General features: G+C 35.2%; 1 protein-coding gene across 1 annotated transcript; it reads right to left on the reverse strand.

The window, feature by feature from the left end:
- Positions 1–887: 887 nt before the first annotated feature.
- LOC113038997 (SHC-transforming protein 3) lies at positions 888–24,734 on the reverse strand. Its single transcript, XM_026196845.1, has 12 exons — positions 21,621–24,734; positions 15,632–15,702; positions 13,760–13,823; positions 11,244–11,363; positions 11,105–11,158; positions 9,951–10,002; positions 7,093–7,222; positions 6,873–7,020; positions 5,118–5,172; positions 4,823–5,017; positions 3,664–3,959; positions 888–2,245 (listed from the first exon to the last, which is right to left on the reverse strand). Exons 1-12 carry the CDS (start codon positions 22,182–22,184, stop codon positions 2,117–2,119), a joined length of 1,878 nt encoding a protein of 625 aa, XP_026052630.1. The 5' UTR covers positions 22,185–24,734; the 3' UTR covers positions 888–2,116.
- Positions 24,735–25,246: the final 512 nt, after the last annotated feature.

The raw sequence follows: 25,246 nt of genomic DNA on the forward strand, positions 1-25,246 counted from the left end.
AATCTAAATAATTTAAAACCAAATATATATTTCTTTCATTCATCCTGTGCCTCCAAATCAATATTTCCAGAGTTTAATATCACAAAGTTAAATACATTAATATCATGTGTTGATAAATGATGCAATAAAATTAAATAATAACAATTTAGAGAAAAAAAAGAGATCCACAGCTGAGCGAATATGAAACTGCACGTATGTTTACTTTCTAGACTCACATTAATGCAAATCACAATTTATGGGTGAATCTCCCAAAGAAAGGTCTTAAAATTATATTCAATATCAAGAAAATTATGCCTGTTTTTGTAGGGACATGAATATTAATGGGATTATTTTCATGACAATAAGCTTTAATGACAAATATAATTTTTTGTTGACCATTTTCTTGACTTATTTATGCCGGATAATTTTACAAGTTTAAATCTTTTTGGTATTTTCCAAACATTTATTACATTGGATGGAAAAAATAATAATAATAAATAATAATTATTATTATTTTATATTATATTATATTATATATATTATATATAATATTAAGCATAAAGAACATGTGGTCCATTTGTTGAAACAATTAGTTCATAGCTTGAACTATTTTCCAAACAGTAATTGTATCAGATTGCCAAAAAAGAAACAAATAAATTATATCCAGCATAAAAAAAAAATTATGAAACCTGTTTCTATGAACATTCAAATTTTTTTGCATAATTTTCATGATAATTAAGCTTCCGTGTCTTTGAGGAAAATATAATTTTCTGTTGATTTTGGGGTCAGTTTCTTGAATTGTTTTTTTAAAGATTCACCCTTATGTATGATAACTTTATAAGTTCATATCTTAATCATATATATATATATATATATATATAAAGAAGAAAATTTATTTTAGCCAGCATTAAGAAAATAAAACCTGTTTGTTAAAACATAAGCATTTTGTTGTATTATTTTAATGGCAATTAAGCTTCATTGTCTGATTTAATCTTGATTTTGGGGTCAATTTCTTGACATTTACCCTTATGCATGAAAAGTTAACACATTCAATTCTTAGAGCTATTTACGAAACAGTAATTGTATCAAATGCAAGTTTAATTTATCTAAAATGTGGATTTACAGGAAAACACAAAATGCAACAGAAGCATGTGACTCGTGGCTAATATGCTGAAGAATCCAGTAATCTTCCAGTTCGTCCATTAATAGACCGTGACCGTCTCTCACACAGAAAAGCGTTGATTGTGCTATTCATTTAGAACCGTTTAATTGAAAAGAATCATCAGAAGAAGAATCATAACACCAGTGTGTGTGTTTGTGAAGCCCACAGTCAAACCATGAAAGTCAGAACCGATAGAAACATCCAGGTATAAAGTAAAGGGCCGAGCCGAGCGACTACACACCTCTGACACGTTTAAAGAAGGAGCTAAACTCAAGGAATACTGGAAAGCATAAATATTTTACATTGAGAGCACACTAAAGCACCTCTGCTGGGGCTCTGGATGCTACCAACAATGACCACAAGTACAATTAAGGTTTTAAGTCATGCGAGTGCCACAGGTTTCAACGTCATCGAAAAATGAAGGTACTTTAAAGCCGTGTGCGTGTGTGTGTGTGCGTGTGTGTGTGCGTGCAGCGTCAACGTGTGATTTCTGCTAAAGTAAACACATTCACGTCATCCTCCCTCTAAAAAGCAGTGAAGCTACCAAATGATCTCGCACACTAGCTGCAGTGAAGGCCCAACTCCTAAAATAGGTCGATATAAACAGCGTTTAGTTTTTTTAATTTACGTTTTTTCAAATATTAGTTTCCTTCTATCTCTTGTCAACGAACATGAAAATCCGGTTGTGCTTGATAGACAAAACTAAACTTTTTATTTTTTATTCTAAAATACTCTTTATCTAGTTTTCGTCGCATCCCTCTTGGAGACCGAGGTCGTTCAAACGGTCCGAAAAACCCACCGCCGTCGTCTTCTTCTTCTTCTTCTTCAAAAATAGAGATTCTCAACCAGCGCGATAAAATAACGGTCGGTTCTAGATATCGTCCGTCTACAAACGCCATCACAGTCAAGCAGTCGGACAAGCGTCACATGTTCTCCGATGGGGTGTTTGTTTTGGTGAAAGAGGTTCAGCTGTCGTCACTGTTTTCTGTCCACCGGCTGCTTCAAACACAGTTCGCTTCCCGCCGAAACGATCGGCAGGTTGTTGTCACGGTGATGGCCAATCAGGTGGCTTATGCTCTCGAATATGTGATCTTTCGTCCGGACCTGGAGGAGACATAGAGTTGATTTGGAAAGTTAAATCACACATGACTGAATTACCGTTTAAAAAAAGTTTGGGGTCAGTATGATTTATTGATTTTTCTGAATAAATCAATACTTTTATTAAGCAAGGATGCAGTAAAGTCATTTATAATGTTACAAATTATTTTTATTTCAAATAAATGCTGTTCTTTTAAAATTCCTACGAGTTAAAGAATCCTTCAAATGTATCAGTTTCCATAAAAAAAAAAACTGTTTTTTTAACATTGATAATAAGAAATGTTTATTGAGCAGTAGAGTTATTTTAATATAAATGTGATTATTTTAGTTTTAATTATAGTTACTATAACATTTTTTAAATAAATAGTTTTATAATTACAAGTATTTTTTATAATATTATTGCTATTTTGTTTTTTGTTAATATTTTGAATTAGATTTGAATTGCACTGTTTTTTAGTAATTTTGTGGTGTTTTATTAGTTTGTTTCTAATGTTTATAGTTTCATTAAGTTTTAGTATAAACTAAACACAAGCAAAATAAATAGCTGAAAATAGCTGATATAATAATAATTACTTAATTTTTATGGTTTTAATTTTAGTTTTAGTTAACGAAGATAACAAATCAGGATTTAAGAAAGATTTCCGAAGATCATGTGACACTGAAGACTGGAGGAATGATAAAAATGTGCATCACAGAAATAAATTATGTTTTAAATATTTTCACATAAAAAACGGCTATTTTAAGTTGTATTAATATTTAACAATTTTTACAGTATTTTTTGGATTTTCTAGTATAAGAGACTTCTTTCAAAAACTTTTTTCCAAATCTTCTGGCCCCCGAGTCTAAACATTCACATTGGAAATATAGTGTTTAATTCATTCAAACAGTTTTAGGATTTGGAATTTTTTTAAATAAAGTTACCACATAAAAATAAGAAAAAATCTATTTAAGCATGACTAATCAAATATAAGCAACAAGTGTCACTGGTCATGTGACTCTGTATTCATCAGATCTTCTTTTCCACTCAAGCTCATGATGCAACATTTCAAATCCCGCTGGAGAACAAGATCAAATCTCTCAAATTCATCTTCAACTTTTCACTTGTTTTACTCTCAACTTCAAAGTACAAAAGAACCTAAAATAGAAGCATCTTCTCAAGAATTAGAATCCTACTATATTTACTTCAACACAAGAACAGTTTTCAAAACAAAGAAAAAAACAACGTTTCAGTATTTCTTCTTCAAGTAATTATCTTTGAATATTACTAGCAAATTCTGAGTTAAGAATGGTTTGCATTTGCAATTAGATATTGCTATAATCACTTCATATTCAGCAATGCTCGGAGTAGGTTTTTAATGTTTAAGAAATGCTATATATACCAATTTTCCAATTTACACTCTCAAGTCATTAAAAACCGTTCCCACCGTTCCCTCCGGATCGACCAGGAGCAGGTGTTTGGCCAAGCCGTGGTGCATCCCCGTCAGGACGTATGAGCCCGGGTTTGTGGTGCTCTTCCGCACCAGGAAGTCTCCGTCATGGAGCAGCAGTTTCTCGGCCTGCCGGCGGCTCATCTCTCCGTGGTACCACGTCTGGTCCTCCAGCTCCTCCTGAGCTCTCAGAGCGGCCGCGCGCATCAGAAGAGGACTGGAGTTATCCACAGACGCCGCTTTATGCAGCTCTGATGCTGGAGTCTGGGTCATGATGGCATCCTCAAACGGCTCTGATGGCACGAGAAAACAACGTGCTGATCATTTATATCATCATTTTTTTCTTTTTAATTGCACTTTTATTTTTATTTCCTAAGGGAACTTAAACCAGCACAGCTTAATAAAACATGTTTAAGAGATTGATATAAAGTTGGTTTGTCCAACTTCAATCACATGCAAACCGTATATATGCTAGATGCGCCTATTAAGATGATGTAAACATTATCATCATGATGAAACACAATGTGTTTTGTGTAAAGTGCTAAATGAATTTAATTTAATATATAAATTAAAGTGCTATTGTTATTTTTCCCTCACATTTATCATCTTTCTACAGTAAAACTGCTGACAATGATGTGACACAGAAGTTATTTAATATTCTAATGAGGAGTGGAGTTTTGGACCAATGAGATTTGACTGTGGGCGGAGCTGACACAGAAGTAGAAGTCAAATGTTCTGTTGGACAAAATGTCATTGAAGAGATATATGTTTTGTTGCTTTATCACAATGCATCTGGTTTTTGTATTCGGTGTGTCATTTACTGTATGCTCTGTTGGCACTTTTATTTTTCTGCGGCCACACAGGATGATGAAAAATAGTTTCAACAATCTAGTCTTCTAATCTAATCTAATCTAGTTTTCAAGCAAGTTTTATATGTATCAAAAACACTAATAAAACAATTACAGGTGCTTCAAATAGGGTTGTAACAAGGCCAACACTTTACATAACATTGACATTCCCACAGCTCTTGGATATTTTAGCACCACAGCAAAACCTAATACAAGTAAAACATTTCATGACAGCATTTAGCAACTTTATGTGTTTTTAACCATTTAAGCACAATAAAAGTAAAACAACTGCATTTCTAAACTCTTACTCATGTCAAAGAGGTCCTTCCTCGGGCTGTCTTTAGCTGTCCCGCCCGTGCCCGAATCAGACAGCGTCTCTGACTCCCCCTGGAGGGCAGCTAGCACCTGCGTGTCAATGTGCTGCGTGTTCACATACGTGGGCACTTCTCCTGCCTTCGGGGCTTGACCTTTGACCTCAGGGAGACTGTAAATGTCACAGGAGCCTATACGAAAGGCACAGACGGAATTTTTATTTTTTTTATTGACATGAGGTGTTTTGGGCATCTAAATGTGAAAACGCAGGGAGAAAAAGAGGAATTGCACCTTGTTGGATGAACATGGGTCGGCCCTGGTAGTACGTCTGGTCGACTCCAGCCGCCTGTGAGTGGACAACATGTGAGTCATCAACAACAGTAATGAAACACCTCCTCATCCCTGTCCTAACAGACAGGAAACACTACAGGAAGTCCTCTCAATGAATCCTTTAAAGCCACAGTTTAATTTATCTCCAATTAAAATCTATCTATCAATCTATTTTAGCTATATATGTTGGGATGGGAAAGTTGGAATTGTACATTTTTGTGTTATTTCAACATGATAAACAAATAAATATTACTTTTAAGTATATTATTTATTTTAATCATTCTATACACTGTGGGAAAGTTGTTTTTGTTTTCGATACTGTTACTGTCATGATTCTGCCCTCGTGTCCTTGATTTTTCCTAGTCTTGAGGCAGGATCATGACAGACCCATGTTTTGTGTACAAGCGCATGGCCTTGTCTTTGGGCCATGTGCTTGTGTTGTCTCGTTCCCTTGCCCCGCCCCCCTTGTTAACCTAGTCGTGTCTTGATTGTCCTATCTGTAACACCTGTCGTGTCTTGATTAGTACCCCTATTTAGATCTCCTAGTGTGCTCTGTCTTGCGTCGGTTCATTGTACCTGTGATTGTGATTGTTCCACAAGAAGTGTTTGTATTACCGTGAGTGTTTGTTTATAGTTAGTATTTAGAGTCCTTGTTTATCTTGTTAGTCCAGTCCTGTTTTAGTTATTTAGTCTTTACCTTGCTCCGTGTTTTCCCCCTCGTGGGTTTTGTTTTCCCCTTTTTGTAATAAACCCTTTGTTTGAGAATCCCTGTCTGCACCTGAGTTCCTCCCTTACCAATACCTGACAGAATGAACCGACGCAAGACAGAGCACACTAGGAGATCTAAATAGGGGTACTAATCAAGACACGACAGGTGTTACAGATAGGACAATCAAGACACGACTAGGTTAACAAGGGGGGCGGGGCAAGGGAACGAGACAACACAAGCACATGGCCCAAAGACAAGGCCATGCGCTTGTACACAAAACATGGGTCTGTCATGATCCTGCCTCAAGACTAGGAAAAATCAAGGACACGAGGGCAGAATCATGACAGTTACAAAATGTAATATACACCTCTCATTTTAATTGAATTCTTATAAATGTTGGAGTGGAAAAGGTGTTTGTTTCAATATTATATAAAAATATAATATTTGCAATATAATGTTTGTTTTGATAAAAAAAAACGTAATATAATGTGTAAATTTACATATATATATATATATATATATATATATATATATATATATATATATATAAATTTATTTATTTAATCTTATTTTTTTTTAAACATTATATGTTTGTATTATATGGAAAATTTGAAATTTGTGTTGCATTTTTTATTTTAATATAATAACAAAATGTAATATTTATTTTATTATTTTAATTTAATAAATATATACTATATGTTGGGGTGGAAATATTGGAATTGTTCTGTATTTTGCACTATTGGTTTTGAGATAGACAAAACAGAATAAAAATAGAATTGTAACAAAATGTAAGCAAACATCACAGTTAATATCAGATTTATTTTGTTCCCTCTCTCTCGATTCATTTCCTGTATCTAAAGCGGTAGATACTACTAAACCTCAGAATAACAGGATGATCTTTACTATCATTATTTACCGAAAACACAATTCATCAAGAGATATTGACAGAAACTCAATAGTTGCATTAGCAGAAGCAGCTGATCTCGAGTGATTATCGATTGGCAGACCTGGCAGCCGTCTTGCGTCTGATTGGTCAATCTAGTGTCAATGAATCCTCCCGGTGGCGGCATCTTTCCGGGAATGCTGTTGTAGTAATGATGATCGGCCGACTCCTCTCCTTCCTCCGTCCACGGGGGCTCGTCAGTACTCATACCCCTAAAGCCAGGACACAGTGAGAGGCAGAAGTGGTCTCAGATCAGACCCCTGAAGGTGTAGATGAGGACTCACCTGTCGTGCATGGACGAGGGTTTGCTGGACGGACACTGCAGGTAGATCTGAAAGCGCAGGTCAAACGCCTGACCGATCGTACTGATCACATCCTGAGCCAGACCGTCAGAGCACTCCACAATATGACAGGCTAGAAAACACGGCACACGTCAGGATCAATTGGACAAGGTTTTCATTTATAAAAAAATTAAAGGGTCTCAATTAAATATGTGCATGTTCACGTGATTAGTGCAAATTGTCACATGACCAGAGCAGTTGACTTCCTGTTTGCCGCTTGAGAAGATGATGGCTGCATCAGAGCTCCAAAACTAAAGGCTAGTAAAGTGTCTTAGCATAAATATATTACAAAGATGTTTGGTACACGTTATCTTTAGAGTGTCTAGTATTAATATATGCATTCACATATATTTAGTTTTGTTGAGTGCGGTCATAGTATGAGTAAACATGCTGATGGTCACAATAGTGACCAGTGGGATAACAGTGAACTTAGATATACAATATAAATCTAATTGCAGTTGCTAGTGAAAATGACAATAAAATGTTTCAGTGACAGAATATTGCACTAAATTCAAAATTCAAAGGTTACAAAAAATTTACAATAATGATGTTGTAATACTCTAAGAATTAATAATACAAAAAAAAAGATCTGTTATATTTTACAAAAAAAGTAAACTTTTTTTTTTAAATCTCAGTGTTCCTATCAATGTTGCAAAAGTTTTTTATGCATAATAATAACCCTAGAATGTGATCAAACAGTTTAAAATAGCTATCTAGATATCTAATCATTTTTATGACCGCAGGAATATGTTATTTCAGTACACACATTATCCCACCAGTCACAATTGTGACCGAACGTAAAACACATTTTTTCACACACCTTTCCAAAATAAAAAAATGTATATATTATTGATTATTTCAAAAGGGTTACTAATGACACATCATTTGGATATTTTCATGTCTGGGAAAAAATTTATTCTCATTACTGTGGAAATATGATAAAAGGTTTTTCAAATTGTAAAGGTTTTGTACATCATGGTACTATTTATATATTTCTATACATTTGTTACTGCAGTGTTATTTTAGTATTATTAAATTCTTTATTCATTTTAAAAATGCTTTTATATATATATTTCCTGTTTTTATTTGTAAATACAATTTTAGTAACTTTGTTGCTTTTTTGCCATTTTTAGTAGTTTATTATTAAACAGATTTTATTCATTTTATTTCAGTTATTTCAGTTTATTTTATTAGCTGCAAGTGCAACTAAAGCTGAAATTAAATTAGATATTTTTTATTTCAGTTAGTTTATTTCAAGTAACAAAATGTCTTTTTTATGGTTTTAATTTTAGTCAACTATAATAATCCACATTTAATTTATGCAAAAATACATTGTATGGGCCATAATTATACATTTTTCTTTTATGTCAAAAACACCAGGATATTAGGTAAAGATTGTGTTCCATGAAGACATTTTGTAAATGTCCTACTATAAATATATTAGTAATATGCATTGCTAAAGACTTAAATCAGACCATTTTAAAAGGCGATTTTCTCAATATTTTTTTTTTTTTTTTTTTGCACACTCAGATTCTCAAATAGTTGTATCTCAGCTATCCTAACAAACCATGCATCAGTGTTTTTGTGGTGCAGGGTCACATATTTTAAGAAATTTAGCAAAGTAAGTAAAGTCTATTTCTCTAAATAAATTGTATATTTAGGATGAACTGTGATTTATCAGTCAAACACATGAAACAAAAATGCAGCAGCAATAAATCTGACATGCATGCAACCATAAGACATGCATGCTTGCTGAAGTATTAGATATCAGCAGATGGGGAACGGATGTCGATTCGCTGACTCACTCCGCTATAAAGTGTTCATTACGAGATCCTTCCTCTGACAACATCAAAAATGCATTAGAAAGTACAGCGAGAGTTTTAAAACGTGGCCTCTGCGCCGACAGGAAGTTAAAAGATCCATGAAATGAAAAGAGACGGAGATACAACAGCCACAGAAATTGATTGTTTGATGCTAAATGCAGTGGCTGTGGTGGACTGATCAATCACGCTTGTTTGTGAAAGTGCGTTACAGGACGGCCCAGCGTGGTAAACACAGTAAACTGGCCCTCGGGAGCCTTACAGCTAAAACTGTGGTTGAGCAACAAGAACAGCCTCAGTTCTGCAGCATCCACCAAACACATGTTCTGGTTGTTCTGCAGAGAAATTAGTTACAGGCCCTGTAATGTTTTCATAGTCACTGTGTTAGTGTCTTGAAGGAATAGTTATTTTGTTTTGTAGTGAATGGGTGCCGTGAGAATGAGAGTCCAAAGCGCTGAAAAAAACATCACAATGATTTACAAGTAATCCACAGCACCCCAGTCCATCAGTTAATGTCTTGTGAAGAGAAAAGCTCCATGTTTGCAGTAAGAAACTAATCCATCATTATTGACTCAAAAACTATTTCTCTTTGCATATTATTGATAAAACAATCCAAAACAGTTTCTTCACAAATATGTGGCTGGATTTTGATGTGAGAGACAACAGGAGATGGACTTTTGATGATTATTGTGATGTTTTTATCAGCTGTTTGGACTCTCATTCTGACGGCACCCATTCACTTGCATTGGTGAGCAAGTGATACAATGCTATGTTTCTCCAAATCTGATAAAGAAACAAACTCATCCATATCTTGGATGACCTGAGGGTGAGGAAATATTAGCGAATGTCATTTTTGGGTGAACTATTACCATAAGAAGTCAACATAAGAAAGGATTACTTACAGTTGTAAAGTGATTTAACATAAAACAATTATACGCAAATCATCATAGCATGCAACAGAGAAAAAGATGGGAGTAATACCTCTCCGGTTAACAGGATCTTTTGCCACGTAAGCGACGTAATCAGTGGTGTCCTGTTGACAGAAGACACAGACAATGATTCAAAGCTAAACTGAGCTGATTCCACTTCTACGTGCTTTCATGAGCACGTCTCTTTAAAGCTGTCACATAACGGCAAACAGGATATTTCTTGCTCTTTTGAAATGAGATGTATTACGCACTTAGAAACTCACAACTCATCTTCTGTTTATTGAAATTGGATTACAAAAATGACTAATCTGTCAACGATCATGATGACATCACATCTATGAGCTCATTAACATATACGTCCACACATTAATATTGAAAGACCAGAACATGTCATTATTATGACAATTACACACACACACACACACATACACACATTCATGAAATCACAATCAAAACAATGACTAATATATGAAATTGTCATTATGACATCAACTCGATGAGCTCATTAACATATGACCACCCACATTTACACATTAAAAACTGCAAATATAACTTATTCATGAAATGTAAATATTTTTACACCACAACCATCAGCTCATTAACACATGACTGCCCACATTTACATATTAAAAATTGCAAAACGGACCCATTTTCAAAATTACGATGACATCACATCTGTGAGCTCATTAACATATGACCGCCCACATTTACACATCAAAAGCCCAGAACATGATGATGTCATGATTTACACTAATATCAGTACCCTTGGTAAATATGACCAAAACCGGCTGAGAAATAAATCTACTGAGTTACTAATTTGTGAAACTGTCATGATTGTGGCATCACACCTATGCTCTTATTAGCATATGACCATCCATATTTACATACTAACATCGATTTAATATTCAGCAACCTGATAAAAAACATGTAGAAACTAGCCAATAATAAAGTAATTTATGAACACAAGTCTTAAAGGTACAGTAGCTTATTTAGTGAAAATAAAGGTGGTAAATAATCACTAAAAGCTAACTAGCACTGCATTACAAATAAGATAAAATACCACTAAAACAAATTAGTAATGGCTCTGTCCTTTATTAACAGAAACGCTGAAGTCGTTCTTCTGGATATGACGTTTTAAACAGCTTAATTTGCCGTAAAGTGTGGTGAGACTGAATGAATCATGGGTGTGATGTTGTAAAGTCTTACAGGATCTCCTCCGGAGGCAAAGGATATGGACTGCATGTGATGATTGGCGATTATCTGTGGAAACAGGAAGGAGCATCATTCATCTGTAAGAGAACACTGCATCCTGAGAATGAGAGGAGGGCAGTGTGTGTTCCTGGACCTGTTTGGAGTCGGGTGTCATCAGGTTCAAACTGCTGGTGGAGATGTTGAGGTTGATACTCATCCCAGCAAACTGCAGGTTACTCTTGCCCAGAATACTGGAGAGGAGTTTGGAGGGAGGCTGAAAGAGAGCACCACAGGCTCATGTTTTCATCTTCATTCTTATATAAAATAATAAAGCTAGCCAAATCTGATGATTGCTTATTTCTTAGACTGCTTGATTATTATTTGTTCTGCATCCACATCGTAGATTCATCCACATAAAATCATGTTCCACAAATTAAGATAAATTGATAAGTTTGTTTTTGGATTTCACTAATTCTTATTATATTATTGCAGCACTGTTATTTTAATTTCTAAAAAAAAATAATAATAATTATCCTGCATTGAAATGTAGCTTCATCCACAGTGATCCAAAATCATGTTTCCGCAAATAAAGATAAAATATGTTCTAAATAATTGTGCAATTTTATTTTCTCATATTTTTAATATTTTTTTAATACCTTTTTTAATTCTTATTATAAATATGTTTAATTTGTAGTTTTATAATTTTATTTATAATTTATTTTACAAATTGTTGTCCTGGAAAATTGAATAGAAGCAGTCAACCGTGAAATCAGAACAAAATAATATTCCACAAATAAAGATTAAATATTTCCTGAATAATTATTTTATTTTTTCTTTATATCAAATTTTATATTTGATTAATTCTATTACATTGATATTTCATTTGTAGTATTGTTACTTTAATCCATTTGACAAATTCTTGTCTTGCACTGAACATCAATCCAAAATAATGTTCCACAAACATAGATTAAATATGTTCTAAATTATTTTTATTATTTTCCTTATACTGAGATTAATTTGTATTATTATTATTTTACAAATTTATTTAGCTGTAAACGTGTTTCCAATTAAAATGCAGCGTTTGCCAAACACACTAAAATGAAGCTGAAATTCAAATCACTCCAGTCCAGTCTTCATTCATATTACAAAATAGAAGAGCATTCATAAAATAAAAATCATGCATGCAATGCATCATTCTGTGTTTGTTTGCTAAATCGATCCAATGTTGCGTCAATGAATTGGGACATTTGGCATGGCACAGCACGCTTTAAAGCTTTCCTAAAATCCACACGCACACGTCCCTTTCCACGGCTGCAAACCTGCATCACACACACACACACACACACACACACACACACACACACACACACACACACACACACACACACACACACACACACACACACACACAGCAGGAGGCAGGAGGGCTGATTACTGCTGCTCAGTACAGAATGAGTCACCATGCTAACACTATGCCCACACACACACACACACACACATTGCAGCACACAATTTCCATTTCTCCAGCCTTTATTTGATCTCTAACCATCTTTATCTCACTCCAAACCTTCGGATGCTCCTCTTTTAGTCTATTCCTTATTTATTTCTCCTTTTCCGTCTTATATGTCTGCATCTGCATCTATAACCTCCACCTCTGACCACTTCCTGTTGTCATGTGCCATAATCTATAACTCTCTCTATCTCTGCTCGTCTCTGGTGTTTTTAAATTAAATTCAATGTAATTCAGTTTCCTTCATTCACACTGTTTTTTAGAAACCGGTCAGTTTTCATGGAAAATAATAATTGCTGAGGCTAAGACAAATCTGCAGACTTTTTCACATTTCCTGATTTTTTTAGGGAAGATATGCAGAAGTCTGTGGATTGGATTTAAAAATGGTAAAATGTATGAGATCAGAGTACTACACTCTTACTCTTAGCTCAAAGCAATGCTATTTTAGTATCACTGATATGCCATTATAGTTTTTATTAATATTTAAAATTTGTTTTTATTGTTATATTTTGAGGTATTTTCATAATTTGTGTTAATGTTTTAGTAATTTAGTTCTGTTTTATTAATTAAATTGTATTCCAATTTGTTATTTGTTATTTTCAGTTTCAGGTTTAGTTATTTAAGCACTTAGAGTCAAACTAAACAAAAATGAGAAAAGTTGGCTTAAAAATAAGTAAATCTTTTTTTTTTATCAATTCTATCTGATTAAATATATTCTGAATAATTTAATTTTATATTAAAATATTTTATTTAATAGTTTATTAAGACTTATTATATTTATATTTAATTTGTAGCACTTTCATTTGAACTTATCTCTCATTTCTGTCCTGAACTGAATAATCCAAAATCATGTTCCTCAAATAAAGTTTAAGGATGTTGTGAATAATTATATTATCCTGCAATTATAAGAATATAATTTTATATTAAACCACTTCACTTTTATTTTATCTTAAAGCACAAAAATGTTATTAACTCTAGCTGAAAGCATTTTTTAAATGAGCCAAAATGCTTATAACAAATGCGTTTAGTTTTTGGTTTCCAACTTTACAAGGCTTTATTTTGTACTTTTAAGACTTTTCAAAGCTTAATGCATTGCAATATAACAAGTTTATGTTCAAATGCATTTATTATTTGCTTTAAGATGTTTGCACACACTGTACCTTTCTCTTGCGCAGAGCTCCTTTGGCACCAGGGACAGATTCACACACCAGACTGATCGCCTCCCTGCCGAGAGAAATGACAAAAATATGAAGACATGAGTAATTCTGAAGGACAGAAGCCAGCAAACTGTCAAGATGCTGTGTGAAAACAGTGGAAACAAAGGGATCCATTTGATCAGTTTCCAAAGATAATCACATTTTTTAACATTCATGGCAATATCCAGAGAACAGGGTTGCCGAAGGTTGATATTAATAAATATAAGCAATAACATTAGCTTAAATATACTTATACCATACAAAACATACACGTAAAAATTAAGAAAAATGAGTGCAGATCATTATATTTTTCATATACATACATATACATCCAAAATTATTAAAACATCAGTATTTTCTGTTCATGCTTTTAGATAATTCTCATTAATCTCATTGATGCTGATTTTCATTAGACGCTCATTATTGTAGTGCATTTATTAAAGCATAATTAAGCATAAATGCAATGCAACCAATTCTATTTTTTTTTATCTTTACAGTAATAATTGGGAATTAAAAAAATCACAGTAATGTAAAAATGCAATTGAAATCATTTTAAAATATAAAAATGAATGCTCCTCAAAGCAGGATCAAATATAACACGTTCTCGACACATCGATTTTGATCGACTTTTAATGTTTTACACAATGTGGTGTAATACAGATAAACCTGTTGACCGTTCAGCATTCAAGCTCAGTTTCTGGACACATCTTTGTGTCACTACAGCAGGAAGTCAGGCAGAAAAGAGGATATGACATGTCATCTCCAGCGCTGCTAATGCTAGCGGCCCACACAGCCTAGCGTTCAATAAACAAGCGGCGTCCGCTGGGATCCGATCTGATGTTACGCAATGACTCATCAGCACACATTCACTTCTCACGCGCTCCTTTTAGCAACAATAAATCAGAGCTTGACTGCGGATTCAAATCAAGAAAAACATAAAAGTGCCAAAACTAGACAAACATAAATATTTATAAATATACAAACATATAACAGAGAAAACAACATCTGAATCACTCTCTCCCTGTTTGTAAAGTTGATTTAATTTAGTGAATTGGTTCATTTAGTTCACAAAAATAAGTAAATGAATCAAGTACTTAAGGCTTTGTTTTAAAGTCACAAAAACAAACAAACAAATAAATAAATATAATTTAATACAAATGGAATGTAAAGGAACATAAATACAATTATATGTGCCCTTTTTATGTCTATAAATAATTATATAAAAAATAAACAAACAAACAAACAGAATTATCTGTTTTTTTGTTTTAATTAATTTTATTTAATAATACATTTATAAATTGTTAAATAAAATAACAACCTAGGAAAAATAGGGGCCGGATAATTAAATATTTTTCTTTTGTAATTATTAATAACATTAATTTATATTTGCACTCAGAGTTGGTAAAACACTAATTTAATCTCTATTTCTCTCTAATTTCTATTTTATAATTCTACATAAAATATATTTAGCAACAGATGAAGCAAACTACACTACGATTTATTTGAATTTATTTAAAATTTATTAATAATATGTACAATAATATACATAAAATAATAAAAGATTTTACGTTTAGATAAATATAATTTAAAAATATACCTAAAATATTAAATAACTTTTTTTTTTGTATTGGATGGAAAGCATAACTGAACCCCAATCCACATAAAACTAAACACTAATTTGTAATACATTAATAGTACTTTGCAATACACTAAAATATTACCAAATTAACCATTATGATGGGAAGTGTGCATCTGTGCATGCTATTTCAGCTAATATTTCTCACAAAATAAAATCCTTGCACAAAATAACATTAAAAGGTTTTGAATTTGTATTACCGTGTGATTTGTGATCGTGTGGTGAAGTCCAGGGATCTCATGGACCGGAGAACTTCAATGCAGCCCAAATACTGAAAAACAAGGGCAGAAATGCGATTAGAACAGCTCATAATCATCTTTTCTTCAAAACAAGATAATGTTATAGCTCATTGTGTGATTAAAATTAATTAATAAAAGTGTCTTCATTTTCTGGGGTGAACTATTTTGTTAATTCTTTAATCTGCTTGTCTACACTCCCACACTTTTAGACACACACACACACACATCCACACAGAAAACACATTAATCGCACATATATGCAGACACAAAATTAAACATTTCTTCAGAAAAACAACAAAGTAATTCAAAATCATGGTGTAATTTCAGGTGTGATTTGGTCTAAAACAGTTTCCGACCAAATCAAAATGTATTTTCACATAAACTCACTTTTTTTCGGTAGGAGTGGATGGATGTTGTTATTTGTTTTATTTCAGCGTGAAATGAGTCTGTCATTTATGCTAAAATAAAACAAAAATGATTAACTACGAAAGCACACAAACATTTTGACACTGAAAAAATGTAGATTTAAGGATTAAACTCGTATTCTTTCATATTTTAAAAAAGCTCAAAACACTCACCCTAAATTAACTATTTAAGAAAGTATCAAAAAAAAAAATGATTACAAAAGCAAAAAAAAAAAAAAAACCTATAAAAGGCTCAAAATCCCGACCCTTCGTGAACTAAAGCATTAAACACAATATATATATATCACAATATGAGTTTTTCTCCAACATTATGGAGCCCTACAGTAAACACACTTGCGACCTACGCATGAGGCATTGGTGGAGAACAGTGTCACTTCCTCTCCGGCCGATGACCTCATCCATGAAGCGTGACATCACACATCAACACATCTGCTTTATTTAGCCTCTCACCTCACTGATGTCTCAGCGCTGCATGACTCACTCATTCAGAGTCTCACTACAGCTTTCCTTGACTTCATGAATGAGTCACCTGCAGTAACCCACCTGAGGACCCACGAACCCACCGTCCGCACCACATTCTTCCAGTAAGACAGCTAATGCTGATTAGTTAAGTTTACTCCAGTGATTTATGGAAAATGGTCTCCTCACTGCCTCGTCTCTATTGCCCAAATGAACTCTGGTGTACGACTCAAAGCGCAGAAAGGAAACGAGGCCAGAAGCGGACGATGAGTCAATGCAATGCTTTGGAAAATAATGATGGAGAGACTTTGAGCTTATTGACTGATTGTAATAGACAAAATTAAGTTTGTTTCTGTGTGTAAGCATAACGCAAATAATAATAATAATTATAATATAGATAATGACATAAATATAGTTTTTCAGCAAAAAAAATAATAATAATAATGTTTGTCACTGCAAGGAAATGCGCATAACAAAGCATAGTAAAACGTCAAATAAAAAATTACAGAAATATAAATAAATACATTTTAACATTAAATGTTTATTTCAATATTTTTGGACACCTATAGGTTTTCAGCAACATACAGTAAAATGTCATGTTCATCAAAACACAGTAAAATGGTCAGAAAAGTAAATAACTTTAAATAAATGACAGAAAAGCAAGTACTTGAACATATTTTTTAACATTAAATATATATTTTGGAACATAATTTAATGTATGGGATTAAAAAAAATATTGTCACTGCAAGTAAGTAGCTACTAAATAAAGTGAAATATTAGTCAAATTCCCTAGTAGATATATATATATATATATATATATATATATCAAGTATACTTCAAAAACATTTACATATTTATTTACATATCATATTTGGAATATTTCTTTATTGCACAATGCACATGTCTTAATATTACACTTAAAATGTGTTTTAGTATCACTTTTAATAAGGATATATATATATATATATATATATATATATATATATATATATATATATATATATATATATATATTAGGGGTGTAACGGTTCACAAAATTCACGGTTCGGTTCGATACGATACACTGATGTCACGGTTCGGTTCGGTTCGGTTCGATACGTTTTAGATACAGCAAAATGTAAAAACATCTCAACTTTTCAGAATGCCGCAAGCGCACCGCGGGTCATGTGACAAGAACTAACCAATCAGCTTCATCCTTTCCCGTAACAACGTTGAGAGCTCAGCCAAGATGAAGGATCAGCTGATCATAGTTGTATATGGATTGCAATTTTGAAATAAATTCAGTAGCAGAGCTACTGCAAGCGATTTTTAGAGCTGCAAATCCATTTATCCTTCGCTGAAATTTCCGCGTCTCATGGAGAGAGCACGTCATTGTTGCTTAGCAAAGACAGACGCCTCATGAGCGCTTCTGCCCGAGCGCTTTGGAAAGGAGGAGAAAGACGCGCTTAGCGTTTTCCACGCGTTTTTAGGCACGATATGTGAACGGCCCCTAAGGCGCTCGCTCACTCAGCACGCGCTGAAGGCTCGTTGCAAAATGTCGAATGCATTTAACAGACCAGAAATATAAGATCCTAAAATAACCAACAGGTCTGGTGTTTGGGTTGGATTCCCTGTAAGCTATAGTGTCGAAATGCTGCAGGGATAGTTTGCTGCGTGCATGTTTCTCCTTTTTTTCGTCTTTTCCCAGATAGTACTGACGCATATATCCCAGATATTCCCGCTGTTTTTTTTTTTTTTTTTTTGTAATCCCGCTGGTGTACCCTGTCATGTTGCAGATGCGACATACCGTTGTTTTTTTAATCCACCACTCTCTTGCCATCACCATTATAGCTTAAAGGGAATCCAAAGTGCACCCAAACACCAGACCTGTTGGTTATTGGAGGATCTTCTCATTTCTAGTCTGTTAAACGCATTGGCTATTTTGCAACGAGCCTTCAGCGCGTACTGAGTGAGCGAGCGCCTGCTGAGTAGCCTAACATAAACATATAAGATGGTGTTTTTTTCTTCTTCGGGAGTGTCAGGGGCGTTGCCTGTTACGTTGTTTGGGTTATTGGGCTACCTTGTTGAACGCATATCATTATATTTCTTTCTCTCTCTTTTTTTTTTTTTTTCAAATATAATTAATTACTCCAACGAACCGTTCGGTATACATAATGTGTACCGCGTACCGAACCGAAAGCGTCGTACCGAACGGTTCAATACGAATACGCGTATCGTTACACCCCTAATATATATATATATATATATATATATATATATTCTTTTATTACACCTAAAGGTTTTTAGAAGCTGACAGTAAAATGGCAAGATAATTAGACAGTAAAATCAATTTAAATAAACGACAGAAAATGTAATCAAATAATTTATATTGTAACATTAAATATATTTTTTGCAATATTATTTCATTTAATAAACTTTTTTCGTAACTTTAATGTCAATACAAAATGTCAAAGACAGTAAAATAATTTTAAATAAATGACAGAAATGTAAAAAATTTCCCAATCAAACTAAGGCCCCAAAACTCGACAAAAGTATGAAAATGCAAAAGCTTTGCAAGTTTCATTCAAAATATGAACAACATAATATAACCTAAGTGCATTATAGCTTTTAATAAAAAACAAACAATATATTATATGTACAGATTTTCACTTAAACCTAATCAAGCAAGGGCTGGATCTAATGTCTGTAGTCTGTTTGAACGATGGTCACGTGTGTTTGAAAAGCAGTCAATGTCAGCAGCTGTCCTTTTAGTGAAATGGAGCGTAGTGTGTGTGTGTGTGTGTGTGTGTTCATGCACAGGGTCACTCAATAAGTGAACTGTAAAGAATAACACACATTTACGCCAGAGGGGTTTAGCACAGACGCCGCTAACTTTGGCCAACTAACTCTTACCAAAACACACCAACCTCAAACAAGGAGCTAGAAATACTGTCCTTTTCTTTCTCGTCACTCTCTGTACGCTAAATGCTTGGTCACAGATAATAAAACACATCAGTTTAGTTCCCATCGATCGCATGCCGCTTTGCACGATCTAACTCAGTCGTGTTCAGGCGCTTCGTGTTTTGCCTCTACAACAACTGACTATTCAGAAGGAAAAAAAGCTAGAAGGGGATAATGTATGATTCATGCTGCACGAATCCGAGTCACCTTTAGCTCAATGGGGTTGTGAACATGCTTATATGATCGTAAACACACTTAAAATACATGATACCGCAAGATCTGTGGTCAATGATCAATATGCATTACTAAAACAGAACTAAAATGCACTTATTAAAGCACAAACATCTAAAAAATGTCTGCAAATGACCCTAATAGGATTCAGTTGTGTATGTATTTGTACAGTGCATGTAGAGAAGACAAATGTGCATGCACTACGGAGTTTCAAACGTTTTCTGGAAATCCTTAATGAACAACATATATACACATTGTATGTGTAATTATATTTATGCTTTTAAATCATATGCACAGAAAGCAGGTGCTACATTGCATGCTAAACATGGCATGCACGAATCAAAACTGATCTTTTGACTGTTGAAGTTATCATGTTTGTCTTTGCATATAGATGTGGACAAGAATAACTGCTCTGTCCTGCACACGTCATGATCCCCGGAGACGATACAGTAACAGAACAACACCCCCCTGGTCTGGTGACCGGTCGACGTGGTTAGGTGATTTGCATGCACTTCCCTTTTAATGTGATAAACTTGCAGTTAATTTGACTAGATCAAATCTGCAAAGGTAAAAAATAAGCGGAACTGAACCACTATGTCTGTGATATTTAAGGAAAGCAGAGAATATATCACAATAACATTGTACATAGAGGAGATGGATAACTGAACTTGAGTTATATTACAAGAACAATCAAAGTCTCTTAAATACACATGCATGCAAGGCTGTGTTATGGTTCAAAAATGCTATTCTGTTTACAATTAATTAAATAAAGCTATGTTGCAAAGCTATGGTTGTACAGGACTGTTTTATTTTATTTACATGCAACATCAACACTGTTATTGAGGTGAATAATGATACTGTTATCTTCTTTATAGCTGGTTTACATCTAATTTTGCAACATTATTTTCCTGCTTATTTAATTTGAAGCAGTTTTGAAACAATCTGTATTGTATAAAGAGCTATAGAAATCAATGTGATTTTAATTTTAACGATAAGGAATATGAAAAATGTAGATTGAGAACTTTCCTCATTAAATTTACATGATGCTTTGTTTTAGTATCACTGAGATACTATTCATATTTCGAATTAGTTTTTATTTTTTAATTTTTCGTGTTTTTGTTTTAATCTTTACATTTTTATTATTTTTTTTTGTTTTAATTTTAGCTAGTTTTAGTCATTGAGTTGTGTGTTTTTGCCATTTTTAGTTTCTTTTTAATTTGCCTATATATATTTTTTATTTTATTTTATAGTTTATATTAGCAATATAGTTTACGTGGGTTTTTATTTCGGTTTTATTTTGATCAAGTTATACTAAATGAAAATGTGGTGCCTTTTTAAGTGTAATATTTTATTTCAAGTACTGTTTGGTTTAGTACTATAATAACCCTGGTTGAATCCCAGGTGTTTATTATATTAATTTCCCTTTTTTGTCTTTAACACAAGTGTTATAATATATCAAACACTGTTTATGCATAATCATCCTTTTGATTTGTTTCTATCAAGTTACAACAAAGAAAAAAAATCCAATGAGATTAAATATCTATTTACTTGTTTTAAATTTTATAGTTTATTCAAACAAACATGATTATTAAGTTCATACTGTATTAATTCATTGCACCTATTTTTTTTAACTGTAATACAATATCTGATTCGCCTCTTACCGCCCACCTCCACATGCATGTAAGACTCAAGAGGTAACAGACGACATGTAAACATGGTACTGCGTGTGGCGGGACATTCTGTGCTTTTATGGTCACTTGTGAACATAACGCGACGTTTCGAGTCACTGGTGACCTGCATTATTCTAAATCGTACACATAATCCTTTCTGTACCACCACATGGATGCAAAACAAACAAGGGGAAATGCAAAAGACAGAAAGCATTTGGATCTTACCTTAACGACATACGTCACTCCAGGTCCGGAAATCTTTTCGCTGGAGTGCAGCCATCCACGAGAAGGATTATTCACCAGCCCGCCGCAGCCCGCGGTACCCGTCCCTCCCAGGACCCAGCCCTCTCCGCCAGGCTGAGATTCTTCCATCCTGCCTTTCTTCCCCGAGCTGGCCGAACCGGGCTCCAGCGGGGCGTGAGGTGCTCCAGAGGTCGCAGGGAGGGCAGACGAGCCCGGGCTGCCGGAAACACCTCCTGTTGCTCCTCCCTGGAGCTTGGACACGGCCAGGTCCTTGACGGCAGACGGCAGGCCCTTGATGCCTAGCAGTCCGGAGGAGTTGGCAAATTTGAGATTGGAGACTTTGCTGATGAGGGTGCACAATGTGCCGGACTCTTCAGCAGGATCGGGCGGCAAGACCTCGGCTGGTGGGGCGTACGGAGGGTCGCCCACGGGCGGCGACGGCGGGACGGCCGAGACCTTGGCGTTCATGGAGAGACCGTGCAGGAGCTCATCGACGGACGTCACTGACTCATTCCGGAATCGGTTGTATTTAGCACGGTGAAGCATTCCCCTCGGTGTGCCAGCCTACACGCGAACGGACACATCCAACTCCCAGCTGACTGTCCACATCTTTAGCATGCTGGAGCTGAGAAAGCTTCCTCGAGGGTTCAAAGAAAGAGAGCGAGCGGCCGTCAGGAAAATCCGACGCCGTGCGGCATTGGCCGCAGCAGCTCGAGGACCAAAAATAAACCACAAAATGCGGAATCCATGGAGACAGAGGACAACGAGAGAGAAAAGCAGCGCGAGGTCGCTCCTCTACAGAGAAAAAGAGCCAGAGATGGGAAAGAGAGAGAGAGACAGAGCTCTAGTAAATAGATGTCTCTCTCTTCCCCTGCATCCTGGCAGATCCCTGAACATGCATGACTCACTCGGAGAGAGAGAGAGAGAGAGAGACCCTTCTCAACAAAAGACTCACTCAACACTGCAGAGCACTTTCCGTTAAAAAAAAAAAAAACTCCCACTAACAGCTCGGTAGAACCAATCAATTCTCAAAATTCGCCCTTGTCGTAGAAACGCGTCTTTGATTCGGTCCGGATAAACAGAACGGAAAAGATGTGATAAACAGGATCACTGTAGTGAAATCTGAGCTCAGTCAGAATTACCTAGAATCAAAATCAGTCTACTGATATAATTCAATGCATAGAGTGCAATACCGCGTCGTCTGATCACACATACGCCACAGAAAGAAACTTGAGTCGCCGTGCATTGCGATTGCTAATTTTCCGCACATGCAATCTCAGTTTTACTTGAATTCAGAAGCAAGGCTCTCCAATGAAAATGTGAGTTGCATGACCAGCCATTGATTGAGAAATTATAATCTATCAAAATGACGTGAAATATTTGAAAGCGTTCACCTTTCGCTCGCAACCGCATCAATCTGGTTAGTTCTACCTCGCTTATGCATCGCCATTGTTAACGGCAAGTTTAAAACATGCTCAAATTTAAACCACAAGACCGAAACAGCTTTATCTCTTTGTTGGTCACATTTGTTCTTCCTTACGTACTACAAAACGTCGGGATAAATCCATCCACGCCAGCACTCAAATATCCCCCACTTCAGAAGGTAAAAGAAGCTTTGTTGAATAATTAAACATCCCTTTTAAACACACAACGTCGAGATTCTATCTCACTACAACGCCATCCGGATTCAGATGGGATACGGCCGTAAATAGTGATGTCAGATGCACCATTAAAAAGCTGCCGACAGGAAGAAGCCCACGACATCAATGCAGCAAAAATAAGCCATTCATGTAAAATATCCAGATGAGCTCATGACAGGGAAGCGGCAGTCATTCACAAGCTTCCTGTACCGCTGCGGCTAACGCACTGCAGTCCCTCCCAGAGTCTTGCTTTCCTGCCTGCAAACTGAAAAAAAAGAAGAAAAGACAGAGAGAGAGAGAGAGAGAGAGAAAGGGAGCAAGGGTTTGTCTTCTCCGCTGAGACAAAGCGTTAAAAGTGCCCCTCGCTTGTTTTCGTCACAGAGATGCAGAAAAGAGATGCTGAGGAGAGGAAGAGAGTATGCTGGACAAAAATGATTCAGGCTGGCTGTGAATGGAAAGGCAGACGGGCATACGACGTTTCTGTGAATGAAGTCAGGCCTCGGCAGCTTTCTGCACGGCAATCCCTCGGGATGGATCCCGACTGCCCAATCAGGGAAGAGCAGGGTGACTCATTCAGGGTAGGCTGGCTGAATAGTGGACCAAACCACTTGAAGCACAGGTGATGGGAGAAACCATTCTCACCTGACAGCGCTGCTATAGCTGCCTGCATCGCTTCTGAACACCTTGAAAGAACGCAACCTGCTTCTGAAACACGTCTTGGTGAGACTCACAGCCTTTTTCAGAAGAGAACATCGATGCTGATAAACTGGCCCCTCCCGAGTGCACATTTATATGAATGAAGGCTGAACAAAGAACATAGACTGAACTGAATCATATGATGCGCTCGGCACAGCTGAGCAGTTCGCTTGCAGTATGTTGATCTGGAAATTTAAAACAGGCAGCAAAAAATAAACAAAAGGAACTATATTAGTGCATTTCTTGAGGAAAATTTCAGCGGTGATTCTTGTTGTAAAAGTCACCACCAGGATGCAAAGGTGCTGTTAGTGGTCGATAGGTGATAGCTATACAGTTTCTGGTGTTCTGCATGTTTTATTGTGATGGTGTGTAGTTGTTAGGTTATTACATTCTTCAATCTTTGTTTTTTTCACCCGTTTTATTGTCCAGACGATGAAAAAAAATCCACAAAACTGTAAAACTTGCAATGTATCTTTTGAAGTCAACATGAAATGTTATTTGCAGCCCATTTTATTTATCATTTTGCCATAATCTGATTTATTTAAGGAAATTAAGCAAAAAATTTTATACAAATTAGCTATTACATACCAGAATGAAGGCACATAAAAGATTTGTTGGAATAATATGAACTAATAATAATAATAAAACCATAAAGTTAACAGGGTCAAAATAATTCACACTGACTTTTAAAATTCAATATAAAAATCTGATCAATAATTAATAAGCTTCAGTGGCATTCATCTGGCTCAGGATTTCTCTCTATCTAACACTACAGCTCTTCTCACGCAGTTTACTCACCGTGGAAAAGAGTTCATCAGGTTCATCTTCCTTTCATAACACACCTAAAACAAGAAAAACACAGAAAACCTGTTACAAACATAGGCTACAAGAAATCTAACTTTTTCACTGTAAATGTATGAATTACGCATTATATGCTCTATATGTGTATATTTATACGCATAGTGAGAACTGAGTTAGTGGGTGGCGGACTGTGTGTGTGTGTGTGTGTGTGTGTGTGTGTGAGTGTGTGTGTGTGTGTGATTTTCATAGTCGTGACTGAAGTGTGTCGGGTTCACTCCTACACACATGCTCATTAAAACAGCAGGAAGTATTAAAAATGGGAGAGAGAGAGAGAGAGAGAGAGAGAGAGAGACAGAGACAGAGAGAGAGAGTGAGACAGAGAGAGACAGAGAGACAGAGAGAGACAGAGAGAGACAGAGAGAGAGAGAGAGAGAGAGAGAAAGAAACAGAGAGAGAGAAATAACTCAGACG

Source organism: Carassius auratus, chromosome 21 (assembly GCF_003368295.1).
Source record: "Carassius auratus strain Wakin chromosome 21, ASM336829v1, whole genome shotgun sequence".
Lineage (NCBI taxonomy): Eukaryota > Metazoa > Chordata > Actinopteri > Cypriniformes > Cyprinidae > Carassius > Carassius auratus.